The sequence below is a fragment of the Rhamphochromis longiceps genome, linkage group LG17 (genome assembly GCF_057381845.1).
Source record: "Rhamphochromis longiceps isolate RC_006_pf linkage group LG17, R_longiceps_female_GT1.1, whole genome shotgun sequence".
NCBI lineage: Eukaryota > Metazoa > Chordata > Actinopteri > Cichliformes > Cichlidae > Rhamphochromis > Rhamphochromis longiceps.
The window spans coordinates 38,635,143-38,650,923 of record NC_140573.1 but is presented as its reverse complement, the minus strand read 5'-3'; the positions used below and the strand labels follow the sequence as shown (position 1 = coordinate 38,650,923).

Here is a 15,781-nt window from a genome sequence, read left to right as displayed (position 1 = left end):
GAGTCGTGAAGCTTTCGAGGATCGGCCAGCCTAGAGTACCAAAATTACTCCAAGAGTGCAGGTACAACAACTTATCCAGGAAGTCACAGAAGAACCCAGAACAATATTTAAAGATTTGCAGGCCTCAGTTGTCTCAGTTAAGGTCAGAGTTCATGATTCAACAATAAGCAAGAGACTTGACCATGGGAGTAAAAACCACTGTGGACCAAAGAGAACATAAAGGCTCGCCTCACATCTGACAAGAAAAAATGTTGATCCTGAAGACTTTTTGAAAAATGTGGAGTCAGTTTGTGGATCGATGAGAATAAGTTGAACTTTTTGGAAGGTTTGTATCTTGTTAAATCTGACATGAAACTAACACAGCATTTCATACAAAGTACATCAAAGCATCGGTCAAACATGGTGGTGGTAGTGTGATGATCTGGGGCTGCTTGGCTGCTTCAGGACGACTTGCAGAAAATCCTGAAGGAGTATGGCCGATCATCAATTCATGCTCTGAAGCTCGTGCGCACTTGGGTTATGCAGCGGGGACAATGATCCAAAGCAGACCAGCAGATCCTCTCAATGTCTCAAAAAGCAAAACGAAGACTTGATCCGATTGAGATGCTTTGGTATAACCATAAACAGGCCATTCATGCTCAGGAACCCTCCAGTGTGGCTGAATTAAAACAATTCTGCAAAGAAGAGTGGTTCAAAATTTCTCCAAAGCTAAGCAAAAGACTCATTGCCAGTTACTGCAAACGGCTGATTGCAGTTCTTGTTATTAGGTTTAGGGAGCAGTTACTTTTCCTCACAGTGCAAAGTAGCTTTGGATATGTCACAGTCTGGCGAGGGCAGACTGTATGAATTGAAAAAGGACCCAAAATGCAGACTCCAAGGAACAGGGAACAAAACTTGAATGTTAACAAAAAGCGAGCCGTTTAATATGGCTGGAAAAAAAAGGTACAAACAAAGGGCAAGGCAAACTGAAGCAAAATTAACACAAACCTAAACTGGGAAATCTAAACAAACAATAAGAAAAACCTAGACAAGAAACTTGGAAGCATGGCATGGGAAACATGGCGTGGACAACAGACGACCTGACAATCACACACTGAAAACAGAGGACTTAAATACACAGGAGGTGATTAGGGGAAGTGGGAACACATGGAGGAACAGCTGAGGGTAATAAAGCAGGACGAGGCAAGGGAAGCAAAACTAGAAACACTCACATGAGACATGGACCTTCAAAGTAAAACAGGAAACACACTGACTGAATTCTAAACATGCAAACTTAACAGCAACTGGGGAGACAGAATATAGGAACCTGAAATATGGTACAAAACCATCACAGTGGACATAACATGGAACACAGGGAAGCCATATGACGAAGCCAAAGAGCAAAACCTAAGATAACCATAACTGAGATCTAGGGAAACACGAAACAGTACCACAAAGGACTCAAAACATAATCCATAATATAAAAACACGAGATCTCTCCAAAATGAAACAGGAACATGAGAGGCAGACATAACAACATAAGACAACAGACATGAAACACACGAAGGGCAAGGGAGATTTAACATAGTTGGAACACGAGGGGGAAATAATAAGAACTAGAAACACTTAGGCATGATAACAAATAAACTTAGGAAACCTGATAAGCTTAAACATACACTATGAACATCAAAAGAACTGAAACTCAAAACACTGGGTCATAAGACCCAGGACCGTGACAGGATATTGTTTTCCCTTAACAAATAAAATCATCATTCAAAAGCTGCATTTTGTAATTACTCGGGTTATCTTTGTCTGTACTGTATATGTTAACTGTGAATATAAGCAGCATGGTGTCTAATGTGGTTACACAGCACTTTGGATGTTATATTTTTTGTACTCCTGCACCTCATCAGGACGCTTCGCAGGTTTACTGTAAACACAATGTGAAGCCGGGAACATAAATAGTCAGTGTGTTAGCGTGGATTCATTTTCCAAGGCAACTGTGTTTCTAATTATTTTCCATATTGTGTCTCCACAGAAACCTGCTGGATAGGGACACCTTCTCCAAATCAGACCCAAGTAAGACGACATCTCTCTATCGCTCACTAAGACCACGTTTTAGTTAGTTTTATATTTTTCACTGCGTCAGTGAAATATAAAGAGGAAACAAAGGGGATTCCTTGATGATTTCCATGATGTGTCTGTAAACTTTTCATTTGATTTGCATAAAGAAAGGAAACAAAAAGAACAGTGTTAGGAATACATGAGAAAAAACTTGGGAAAAATAAGGGCTATGGGAGCGCTGTAAGGAAATGAAATAAGCAATTAATTTGGAGATGAACGAAGCGCATTTCTTTTGCTGTGACTCAATCTGTGTTTGAGTATTTTCTCACTAAATATGTTGTCTTGGCTTGAGGCACGGCTGACTAATACACAAAGCCTGAGAGCTTGAAAGCTTCTCCCTATAGATTCACAGAATGGGCGGCAATTCTCACGCTCCTCTTCCCACAGCTAAAATAAATGTAATAACACTGTCAGGGCTACTGCATAAAGATGAAGGAGGGCTTCAGCGCTGGCTTGACAAATGTGTCTGCAGACAGTTTAAGCAGGGACTGCATAAAAAAGTACTTGAATATCTTGTTTCTTTTTAAGAAGGCACAGCATATTTACTTCAAGCAGCCATACTTCAGTGACACCTTGCCTGCTGTCCAATATGAAAACTAAGCTCACGCCAAGAAAATATTGATATTCCATTGTTTAGTTATTCTTAATGCTACAAAGAGGACTATCTAGGGATACACCAATCCAAATTTTTACAGTTCTGCAGTACCGACCTGATGCCAGTGTTACACGCATAAGCTGGAAGTTTGACGCTGAAATGTTGCTTTTCTAGTTTTCAAAATAAAATGCAGCAAGAAAATATTTGTTTAAATTACTAGAGATGAAAAAATTCAAAAATTAAAAGACATTTATTCACATTATTTGTTTGCATGAGTCACATGAGGAGTGTGCATGTATGGGTGCGTGTGCATTGGGAGTGAGGGTAGGGTGAGATCGATTTCTCCCTAAAATGAAACAGCGATTGTTGTCATATCATAAAAATAAGATATTGCGATGACTATTGTAATGAACCACTAATACACACACACGTAGTCAGCAAGCAAAACAGAGCATGTCAGCACATTCCCACGTGCATGGATGAAAAATGACTCAAGGTGATGGGGATGGCAGTGATGAGTACAGTGATGAAGATGACAGTGATTAGGAGCAGGAAGCATGGGCATTAACCATAAATTTAGTACTGCTTTTATGCTGAGTAGCTCCTGTGATTATGCTGAGCTCACTGACTTTAGCCCCCTGATATGAAGCAGCCTGACAGGAGGAAGGAGCAAGGAGGTGAAGGAGAGCGGGAAAACAGGATGTCAAAGTTCCTGAAAACTGAACGATACCTTGGATATGTCACTCGGTGGTAAAAAAAAAAAATACCTAAAAAATCGAAAGAGCAGTGATCTATACAGGCAAACGAAGTTTAAATCTCTCTGTTCCCTCCAAAAGTATCCCCAGTGTTTGTCTGTCAGACGCAAAATCAACATTTTATGTGTCTGCGTGGGTGTTTGGATGTGTACATATCCTCATCAAAGAACATCAAAGGCCTTGAGGAATGAAGTATACGATGAGCGAGCTGCGTAATTTGCTTTTTAGAGAACTCTCTTGTTTCGAGAAATTGCATAATCACCCGAAATGATGTCTTTCACAATCTGAAGCCGGCGAATATAATGCACATATTCGTGACTCGTGAATGACACTATTAGACGCTTTGATGTTTTTCTTTGTTTAATATATATTTCTAATTCAAGCATTTATGGCTTATCAGTCATATTCTAATGGATCCATGAAATACCATGACATTTGATTTGTTTTTTGATTTTATTTGCTTGCTGTCTTATGAAGTAAGGCTCTCCTATTCATCCGTTAGTCAGCCAACCTGTCAGATAGTTAAAAGCTGGTTGTAAATACCAATATAATAATATTTATTTAGACTGCTTGCCCGTTTCTTATATATTATACATGATTATAAAGTAGACACTGACTAAAATGGCTGGGCAGTTGCTAAGTGAGTGTTAGTAAGGAGTTAATGATTAAAACTACTGTTTATGTGCCTCTTTTTACAGTATGTGTACTCTACACACAAGCCATGGGCAACAGGGAGTGGAGAGAGGTAAGTGTGTGCAAACCGGGTTTGAAACATTTCCTTCCATTTTATTAAACTTCTGTCCACTTCACTGCTGTCTTTCCATGTACACACTATGGAGAAAACAGAGTTCTTTTTGCATAGTTGCTAGAAATTGGCTGAAATTGGTCAAGTCATGTCAGAAACAGTGAGAAAGATTATTCATTAGTCTTTCCAGGAATGGATGCCCCAACAATTTCACCACAAGGCCAGTCATGTAATGCTCTGACATCTCAGACTCCACAGCGCTCGGTTAAATTTCATAACAATAAAAGTTACTTTTATCTGTTCCTTTATCACAAGGGGTCACCTTAGCAGGTAGCTCTGTCTGTACACCGGGTGCCCTTCCTAGCACAACCCCTAAAGGAGAATTGCTACTCTGGTTTTAATTAAACCAGCAACCTTTTGCTTATCAAGCAAATGTGCAAACCACTGCTTGCTTTGCAGCCACACGGCATGGGCTCCTTGCAGTCAGCAAGCCAACCATGAACTCTGTACACCAAAGTATTCCACAGTCAGATGTGCAACCATCTGACAGCTAAAGCAACAGGACAGTGATTCCAAGCAACGACGGTAAATCCAGAACAGAATTGCTGAAATAGATAAGAATCAGGGTGTTGCACTGAAAGCCTTGCATTAGCAGATACCCACAAACCTCAGTGATCTTAGGCGATGTTTTAAAGAAGAGTGGACCAAAGTTCCTCCATAACGATAAGAGACTGATAAAGTCAGAAAATTGTTATCTAAAGTTATCGCTGCTAAACGTGTTTCTACAAGCTATCACATAACACGGTGTTTTTCACGCACAGCTTCTACATTTCAGTTTTGTTTCTGTTAAATAAATGACGATACTCTATAATCTGCCACGCGTTGTTGTTCATCTGAGGATGTTAAACTAAACCAAATCATTTTTTGTCATATCCTGAGTCATAAAACCTTGGCATTGAAAAAGGGTTTGCTTTCTTTTTCACAAATATCAGCCTGTTGGTAACACTTTAATTAAGTCAAAGGGTCACGATGAATCATCTGCACAAAATTTCATTTCCAGTAGCAGGTGAGATTTTTCAATTTGGACTCAAGTGGTGGCTGGGCCTACGTACGTTACCTATGCCAAAAAAACTAAAACACACCTCAATATAAAAAGACTAGCTCTATTAAAACCATTCTTATATACACAGTGTTTAAGGTTTGGTTACTTTCAGCTGTGGTTTACAAGTTAGAAAGGTGACATTTAACACTTGTTTGGTGTACGCACCCTAGCCTCTACTACTATATTAGTGCAGTATATATTTCGGCAAGACCAACAGACAAAAGAAGTAAAATAATGTCCTGTAAGTATTTTTAAATACTAAGTAGCTACGGGATATTGTCGAGGAAAGTAGAAAATATTAAAGTGTTGTATACACTCTAAATACAGCTCACAGTACTTTATAAAATGTTTATGACATGGATGCAATACCAAAGTGTTGCATAATACACAAAGTGCAACAATACAACTGTTTTCAATCCGGCGTTTGTGGGATTTGAGGCATGTTATGTTAGTGATTCAGTGAGGGAAGAGATTCAATGTGCAAATGTAGTTTCCTTGATTAGGCCTAGGCTAATGACGCTGTGAGATTTAATTGCCTGCTTTTGTACAGTTCAGGTATCTGGAAATGACGCGAAGATTTACAGTGTAAACTGAAAGGCTTGTGATGTAGTAGTGCTCGAGAGTTAGTAGAAATAACCAACAGCCACCACTTTATTAAGAGAACGCATGCACGTTTCATTACGATCGAGCCGCCATCAACAATACGTTTTACAGTAAATATTCATGAATGCAAATCAGGGGGCAATTCTTTCAGCACCAATCATTCGCAGTTATTCATAGATCCGAGTAGCCCGTCATCTCCATGCATTATTAACCGGCTGAGTTAAATGCCAAATCGGAACCCAACTGACCCCATTTGACTTGATACTTCAGCTGCGGTGCATTCATTACACTAAAGCTGTACATAATCTTCTGTAACAAGCCTCTCGCCTAATGTGTCTCCTGAGGAAAAACCTGCAGGTGGATACAATATTTACACGAGTCACTGCAGCGTCATAAAGTGCTGGTAAAAGCTGTGATTTGGGAAAGGTTAGAGCTTTTAAGCGTGGCGAGTTGCAGAAATGTATACTCACATATTATAGATTGTAAACTTGTAGACTGTAAAAAGTTGAATGATTTCCAAACTGTTTGTCTCCTAATCTTTGTTTTTCTTTTTTTTGTCTAGTTTGGCAGAACAGAGGTGATTGACAACACGCTAAACCCAGACTTTGTTCGGAAATTCATTCTGGACTACTTCTTTGAGGAGCGACAGAACCTCCGGTTTGACCTGTAAGTAACATGTACAAGTGCGTGTGTGTGTTTCTGCATCACTGTGACATGACTAGTTCCTAAACTTGCATTTAAGACTCTGGATATAGATGATGTTATAGTTCACTGAATATCGGTTTGGCTTTCATGAAAGCTTTGAGAGGTATTGAAATGAAAAATTCTAAGTGGTAAATGTGGCTGTTTTTACCATAGTCACAAAGATGATTGTTATTTCCATCTCTATGGTTCTGAGGCTTCTCCATGCTTAAGCAAAGAAAGTAGGAGGTCGGAGCAGCAGCAACACCTCCTGTGAAAGGTGGGTGGGTGTTGCACCAGAAGCCTCCTTGTGATTGCTTTGGTTCCTAGCAGATTACCACGGTTGCCCATAGTTTGCAGTCTTTATATACTGTATCTAATGCATGGATTTAGACTGTCTTGTCTCATATATTACTAGTACACAGCTCTGATTCTCTTCTGCTGGTGATGTCCTGATGACTGAGTCATGTGCTATGAGCACAGCTGTCTCATACTTCTTTCCATGGAGGCAAAAGATTCTATCTGTAGGGTCTTAGATTAGGTGAGGGGATTCTCCATCTCATGTGGCTCTCAGGTCACATTTGTTACTGAATTATGGGGCTTTCAGTGGCTTTATTATTTATATTCTAATCTATAAAGCAGGGAGCCATGGCGACAGCACCACCGGGATCTCAAAGTTCTCCCGTGAAGAGGAGCTAGTGTGTCTGCGTCGATGTTAGTCGATTCATGATAGATAGCAAAACAAGGGAAAGAACAAGGTAGACACACACAAAGACGTCAAATGTGACTTTGTAACCCAAACAAATGTGGTCTCTATTTCATATCTGCTCTTGACTAAGACTGCACGTTAAGCCAGGAGTAATGTGTTGAGCTCATATGTACAGGAGGTGTGTCGCAGGGTCTTGTGGTGGAGAGACAAAACCCAAATTGATGCGTGCAATTTGTGTGTGCATTGCCACATGCGTGACCATGGTGACAATGTGCGTGTCTGGGTGCATGTGTTTGTGAGTTTGTGTGAAGTTTAGCAGGTAGCCATAACAACCAGGGTTTCTGGGGGATGGCGGCTGCTCCACTTGTGTTCCACACCATGTTACAGCCCGGTGTACATTTTCACATGTACACAAACAAGTTACTTTCTGTGTTTTACCGACTTTGTGGGGCTCAGTTATTGAACTGTTATTTGCTTATGAGTGTTGTAGTATTTCAGATGAAATGAAGATGAGCTGAATGATGGGAGAGACTCCGATGTTTACCGCTTATGTCACTGCAACCGAAGCTTCTTAAGCAAATGATCTTTAAGCTAAATTTATGCCCTATTGGCTCTATGTGGACGTTTTTAGTGGCTTCCCCGCCTGTCTTCTGTTGCTCTCTTACATTAGAGGTGTGCAGGTTTTGGATTAGCACTTATCATTGTATTTGCAATATCAGGTGAGCAAGTTTAAATCTATTGGAAGAATGACATCTCATAGAAAGATGGGGACATGTAAGGACATCTGTGTGTTTGCGTGTTGCGTCTATGTCTGCTCATTGGTTATGTGATTATAAATGAATGAATGCATAACTCTGTGTCTCTTGAGTGGTTTTCTGAATGGAACTGGACATCTGAGGGAAAAAACAAACAGGCTTTTTGTGGGTCTGTGAGTAGGTTATGTGCCATTTTCAGTAACATTCAGCGTGTGCATCCGTGTGTGAGACTCCTATGTGTGGCGCTTTTGGTGAATGTGTCTATCATAGACTGCATATAAAAGATAGCCACCGTGATGGCTCCCATTGAGTGAAAGTCATGCCTTGAAGTCTCGAGGGTCTTCACTGTCGCCGCCTTGATGTGATTTGGTTTTGGTCTGAGGGACACTGCAGTCTTACACCAAGAAACAATCTTTGGGAACAAAGAAATTTGAGTAATGTGAAATCTTTTCCCAAAAAGCCTTTTATATAATGAGACGTTCCAACTACAGAAGTTGACCTCAGCTGGCCATTAGAAATAGTACAGGTTTAAACCTCAAAAGCTACAGTGTCTACAGTATCCGGATGTGTGCGTGCAGCCTTGCTGCTTCTCTCATCAACGACTGTATGTCGCTGGTCCTGCTGGCCTGCAAAGGGTAACGCTGTCTGAGATGATACCAGATTGAAGAATGTTTACTCCCTCAGGCTTATGGCAGTGAGATCTCTATGAAAACAAAACAGTTACGGAGCAGAGGTTGTGAAATACTACAGTATGTCCTCTCACTATGAATTATGATAGTGCATTGTGTTCCACAGGGCTCACTGTGAAGTATAGTGCACTGATATATGTCTTTAATTTTACACTTCCCTAAGCTGAGGCATATACCGATATCATTCTAAACAGCTAAAAAGATAAAAAGATAAAGCACGTCACATGTCCCACTGAGTTGAAATGGGACATTTTAAATATTGGTTATGCTTGGATTTGGATTAAAGGAGAATCCTGCCACACACAGAATATACTGTACATCACCTTTAACATCCATGTGAGGTAACAAAATTGCCTAGCATTTCTCCCCCACTGTATTACCCAGCAGAGGCCAATCCATATTTAGTGGTGGGTGAAATGACCTGAGCTGTGAAATGACCTCAGATTGCTGAGTGAATAGGTCGCCTGATTGCCTCCCATTCTTCAGAGCTGGAGGGGCTATTTCTGGAGAAGTTTGTCTCGCTTCAAATATTGTGTGTTTAAGAGGTTGCCAGGTGAAACTGAGGATTGAGAGTTGTGAGTACTGTTCAGACGTGTGTGACAGTAATGAAAATAGATGAAAACAAACGAGGACAGACTTCTTCACCTAGCAAGTCAGTAGTTCATCGTTTCTGTTTCAGTCGTTCACACGTATGGCCTCGCAGATATACTTGTGACTGCCAATTAGTCCATTTAGTGTCATTTTAATAGAGGATGACTGTGATCCTGCAATGTTGGGAAGTGAATTCCCAGAGCCTCCGCTGAGATTCTGCGTGACAAGATGCTTAACCCCATTACTGATTTACCCTCTCTGTAATCCCTTTTGTGTTCCCAGCCGAGCTCCTGTCACCCTCCATCACTCTCTAATGCATTCACAGTGTGTTTTTGTTTTTTTCTGCAGGTATGATGTCGATTCGAAGAGTGCCAACCTGTCGAAACACGTGAGTGCTTGTGTATTGTTTTGTGTTTTTGTGAACGTAAATGCTGACCATATCATTACCTGTCATTAGGCTCTTTCCAACCACATAAGAGTACTCCGGTCATTAGTCTGCTGACTTGTGGTGTGTTCAGGACACACTTGAATAAATAATAAATAAAGGCAAATGTGTGTCAGTGCAAATCGAATGTATTTAGAATTCATGAAATTGTCAGCTAGAGTTGTATGATTCAATTTCAACTTCGTTTGGTCTGAATATATCTTTATGCCGAACAAATGTAGCCCTTATGTTAGGTACAGCTTGCTCGGACATGGAGCTTTAATTCTTAGTGGCATAAATTAAACAATTCCTCACAGATTTTATTCCATATTGACATAACAGCATCACACTGTTGCTGCAGATCCATAATGCAAATCTCCCATTTCACCACATCCCCAAGGTGCTCTATTGGATTGAGATCTGATGACTGTAGAGGCCATTTGAGTACAATGTACTTATTGTAATGTTCAATAAACCAGTTTGAGGTAATCTGAGCTTTGTGATATGGTGTATTATCCTGCTGGTAGCAGCCATCAGAAAATTGGTACGCTGTGGTCATAAGTGTTGCTGGATGGCCAAGGTCAGCAACGGTACTCAGGCTATGGAGTTGAAATGGTGCTCGGTAAATACTAAGGGGTTCACAGGGTGCCAGAAAAATATCCCCCACACCATTATATCACAAGCACAGGATGAACTGTTTATACAGGGCAGGGCAGGATGGAGCCATGCTTTCATGTTGTTTATGCCAGATTTTGAGCCTGCCATGTAAAACTCACAACAGATAACAAGACTCATCAGACCAGGCAATGTTTCTGAAACACTCACATCTGGAACCAACTACTGTGCAACTTTTAAAGTCACTTAAATCATCTGTATTCCCCCTTCATATGTTTACTTTGACCAAGTCTACACATCTAAATGCATTGAATTTCTGCTGATTACATCTTTACCTTAAGTAGCAGTTGAACAGGTGTGCCCAGGAAAGTGACAGTTGAATGCATAACAAAAAAACACAAAAACATCAAAGGTTTTAAGAGATGGCTGTCTACATGGACCAAAGTCTATAAATAAGAATATAAGGTGACAAGAGAATTGGCATTAAAAATCTTGATATTCGCGTATTCAGATGTGTGTGTGTGCACATTTTTTTTTCTGTCGGAGGGTTCTTCCTGTTAAAAGGGAGTTTTTCCTTCCCACTGTCACCAAAGTGTTTGCTCATAGGGGGTCATATGATTGTTGGGTTTTTCTCTGTATGTATTATTGTAGGGTCTACCTTAAAATATAAAGCGCCTTGAGGTGACTTATTGTGATTTAGTCCTATATAAATAAAATTGAATTGAATTGAATTGATGCAGCATGCTGATTTGCAGAATCTGTATATTCTTTCATGTCTGCTCTTTTTAGTCTCTTTTTAAAATATGTCCACCGCGGTTTGTTGTTAACTGTCTTTTCTCTACATGAGTGATATTATCAGTCTGCGCTTTAACAAGTGATTTAGGAAACAGCTGTTTACATGCATCACTTTGATCCATTTAGTGAGATTCACTGTGTGTGTATATATCTCAGTGGCTTGGGTTTCAGTGTAATCTTGCTTGCACACACCTGTACTTATAACATCAGCTTTATGGTGATATCTTAGACACGTTTGAGCATGGTGGTTGCTCTAGTAACAGGACAATGACGTGAGCCTGACTATCCAAGTCGCAGAAAGTCACAGCAGCAGTGAAAATGATGGACGGCAATAAAAAGAGTAGCTGAGGATGACAGAGTGGATATCGTTTTTACACAGCTGTCTTTTCTCCTTTTTCACTCAGTGTCCATAACACACGTTGCTGTGTTTGTCACACTTGCATGTTTCAGAACAGATTCGATGAAGCACATTTGGGTTATGCTGCAAGACAATGATCCAAAGTAGACCAAGTCCACCTCTGAATGACTCAAAGGAGTAAATGAACTGGTTCTTAAATAGCACTTTTCTACTCTACCTGAGCACTCAAAGTGCTTTATACACCTTAGCTCCTTCATCCATTTTATACAAGCACTTTTTTTCTATGCTTAAGTGCTTTCTAACATTCACGCTCCTATGGTTGCATCGGTGAGTGGCATGGAGTTCAGTATCTTGCCCAAGGATATTTGGCATGCAGATGGAGCAGCCAGGGATTGAACCACCAACCTTCTGATCAGTGGGTTACCTGTTCTAACCCTTGAGTTCCCCGCTCAAACTCTCCAACTCGACTGAACGGAAGAGTAGACCACAATTTCTCCAACTCACTGACAGTTAACGCTTGATTGCATTCCTTGCTGGGGTGGGTGGCACAACCTGTTATCAGGTTTAGGGCGTAATTAGTCTTTCACATATGGCCAGGTAAGTTGGAATTGTTTTCTTCTCATAATAAATAAAATAATAATAATATAAAAAAAAAAACAATTTCGGATTTTCTGTTATGATCCTTTTCTGATATTTAAATTTGTTTGATGATCTGAAACATTTAAGTGTGACAAACATGAAAAAAAATCTAAGAAATCAAGAAGGAGGGGGATAGTTTTTAACTGAACTTTATATTAGGAACTCGTCAGTCCAGTAATGTAGAATAGTTGAGCATTTTAAAAGTAGATCTCATGTTGTAAAGTTTATAAAAGGTTATCCAAAGTCTTTACTTCGATTTAACCAAATATTTGTTTTCTCCAACTGTAACCAAGCAGCAGGTGAAAGCAGACCACAGTCTTACACACTCTAAACGACTCTTTTGTTTCAGACTGTACTTTTTGGAAAGTGTGTTTGCTTTTCAACCTTCACTCACTTGACTTTTGTGTCAACGTCTACCTCTGAGCACAGCTGCAAACAGCCAATGCTGCTTTTCCCCAAGGTGAAACACTGGAGCCATTAGTTCTTATCATTGCATGGCGTTTAGTATCCAGCTCAACAAGTCTGCCTGCGTAGCATATTACAGACACATACCCTTTATGGTGATGTAAAAAAACAAGAAGAAATAATGGTAGCATTTTTGTACACTTCAAATGGAGCATTGTGTACTAAACTCCATCTAAATGCCAACATGTCCTCTGTTCTATTTCTCCCTCTAGCAACACTGTTGTCAAAATGATCTATTTTCTTCTTTTATGGTATTTCTTCAGCCCAGTTATAAGCCAATACAAGTAAATATAATAGCTGTAATTGGAACCTTTGTGGAGGCATTGTAGCCAGGCTTATATTTCACCTTCACTAAGGCCCCATGCACCTGTTGACTGCTGTGCGTTATCATTATGTGGCCTCCGGCTAAATAAATGGTAATGGCCTGTATTTATATAGCGCTTTACTAGTCCCTAAGGACCCCAAAGCGCTTTACATATCCAGTCATCCACCCATTCACGCACACATTCACACACTGGTGATGGCAAGCTACATTGTAGCCACAGCCACCCTGGGGCGCACTGACAGAGGCGAGGCTGCCGGACACTGGCGCCACCGGGCCCTCTGACCACCACCAGTAGGCAACGGGTGAAGTGTCTTGCCCAAGGACACAACGACCGAGACTGTCCAAGCCGGGGCTCGAACCGGCAACCTTCCGATTACAAGGCGAACTCCCAACTCTTGAGCCACGATCGCAAATGGAAGTACAACAGTCACACTGATTTTAATGCAGAGCCACAGTAATCGTGTTTTATGTTTTGACCTTAAAAAAAACCCCCAAAACCATATACTTTACCTTATCACTTACTGTTTTGCCGAACATCGTTTCTAAAATTGATTGCTCACATTTATAAAGTCTGCAAATGTACTGCTGGCGTTTATATGACAAGTGTATGAAATAAAAGGAGATAAATTGGGTGCTACAGTGCAAAACACAGTCTCCAATGCAGGTTTAGTCTCTTAATATTTCCCTTCAGGATATTTCTTTTCTTATTTTATTGGGTTTGATGTCTCTCTGGATGCAATCATTTCCTCTTGTGATGCCCCTAGCTGTTTCTTTTTTCTTTTCCTCTTTTTATCCTCTTTCATTGCCATACCCTTGTTCTCTCACTCTTCTGTTTTCCCTCCGTGCTCTGGATTTGCTCCCCCTTGGCTCACTCGTTTGAAATCAATAATCTCATACAGGCAGAGACAGCAGCCTTGGTGTGGCTCCTATGGGGGAAGCCGGGGAGTTAACCCATTAGATGGTGTTTTAACATTGGGAGCTGTAGGCTGCGGACTCAGCTGGGACCTGGGTGAGAACTAGTGTGGCACCGAAAAGCACCACTGAACGACACAGGAAATCATTCCTGCCTGTGGCCATCTCCCTGTACAACGCATCCACTTAACACACTGTTTGCTGCTACAACTACACATGTTTCTTTTCCAAATATTTATTTATAAGTGACTTATGTATGTATGTATGTATATATATGTATATATTGTACTATTCTTAGTTAGCGTATTGTCTGTCTTGTCTTAATGTTGGTTTAAAATGGAGCACTGTAACAAAAAATAATTTCCCCCAGGGATCAATAAAGTATTCTGATTCTGATTCTGATATAGAAGGAAAAGCAGAAAGAGTAAGGATGAAAATAAAACACTCAATGTTGGTGTGTCCAGTTCGGTTTTTATCCATATATCTGGGTCGTTCCATATGACATTAACCAAATTTGAAACATGTTCCCTGAAAAATAGGGTGTCTTTTGTACAGTAAGTGCAGTATATTCACATCGTGTGCTTTTTGATTGGCTTTTTTTAATGTAAGAGGTAGCTACTAAAAATGTCTGGGCTAAAAGAAATATATTTAATATTTAGGCTTTGGTTTAAAAATCATAACAAATAGCCAGGTTGCAGATGTTTCAATAGTAAAACTGCACTAGTACCACATCTGCAATGTGGTACTAGCAGAAACAAGCACTGGTACTCTTCATTGCTGTAATCTGCTTTCTGATCATTTACAATAAATAGTTTAAATATAAACTGCAGGTAAAGAATTTCAAGCTTCACATCACCAGATGGAAAAGCATATGTGTCCTTCTTTTAAACAAGATCTTTTAGCTGTGATTCCTTCTTTGTCAGGACAGAGGCAGATTTCTCTGTGCAATGATCCATCAGCAAAACATCCCCTTCTCATTTGTTTTGAGCTGTTTTCTTGAGTTTAGTAATTGCTAATTATTATCTAACATAGTATTTTACTGGCTTACTGCCTGAAATTAGCTATTATGGTATGTTTCCTCTTTCCTATGTTTTTTTTATATAAACATGCGTTGTGTTTTTTATTGTAAAACCACCGATTGTGTATCGATAAGAAATCAAGAAACATGAAAGCCCACAGTGACAGTTGAGCCTATAAGTCAACAGAGTTTCAAGCCTAAAGCTTTTAAACATCAGGAAACTTCCAGAATTAAATAGCTAATAGTGAATTCCCTCTAGTTATCTTCCAATACTGCAGGTGATAAAACTGGTCATAACACAGTCTTGTCAAATTGTATATATGAGCTTTAAAAAGCTATGAGATACCCCCCAAAATGATTATAATCCTTTTGAAGATGTAGATTTAGATTCATCTGCTCACATTCCCTCGTTCTTTGGATCTCATAAAATAGTTCATTTCTTTCTGTAAAAGTGCTGAAAGGTGCTACACCCACACAGCTATTTTTCTCATTAAATATTTTTCTTGCTCATGCTGTTATATATTTAGCCATTAGTTGCATATAGCCAGTTCTCAGATGGACCTCATGTAGGCAGCAGACACAGTTGCTAGGTAATTTGTGGATTTACGGGTTCACCTCTACATGGTGGATGGAAATTATCATTATTATTTTGGTCTAATTTCGGCACACGTTTCCACCAAAACAAATATGTTCATAGCAGACTGACACTGTGTGGCTGCAGGAATGTAATTGTGATGAGATAGATGGGAAGAGATAAAGCTGAGAGGCTAATCAATGGACCAAAGAGAATCCGATATGTTAGTGGTGCTTGGAGCTGCTCTGGTCAAATATTAGAGATACTATCTAACAAAGACAAATGATCTAACCCCCAGTTAAAGACCCATGAAGAAGGCATGTTTCTA

General features: G+C 39.9%; 1 protein-coding gene across 1 annotated transcript in view; it reads left to right on the top strand.

Moving 5' to 3' along the window:
• Positions 1-15,781, top strand: part of LOC146650156 (copine-8) — a 108,031-nt gene that overhangs the window by 33,475 nt on the left and 58,775 nt on the right. Inside the window, exons 2-5 of the mRNA XM_085386421.1 lie at positions 2,018-2,058; positions 4,152-4,198; positions 6,466-6,569; positions 9,677-9,716. Of these exons, the coding sequence (XP_085242547.1) occupies positions 2,018-2,058; positions 4,152-4,198; positions 6,466-6,569; positions 9,677-9,716 (232 nt within the window). The remainder of the gene's footprint in view (positions 1-2,017; positions 2,059-4,151; positions 4,199-6,465; positions 6,570-9,676; positions 9,717-15,781) is intronic.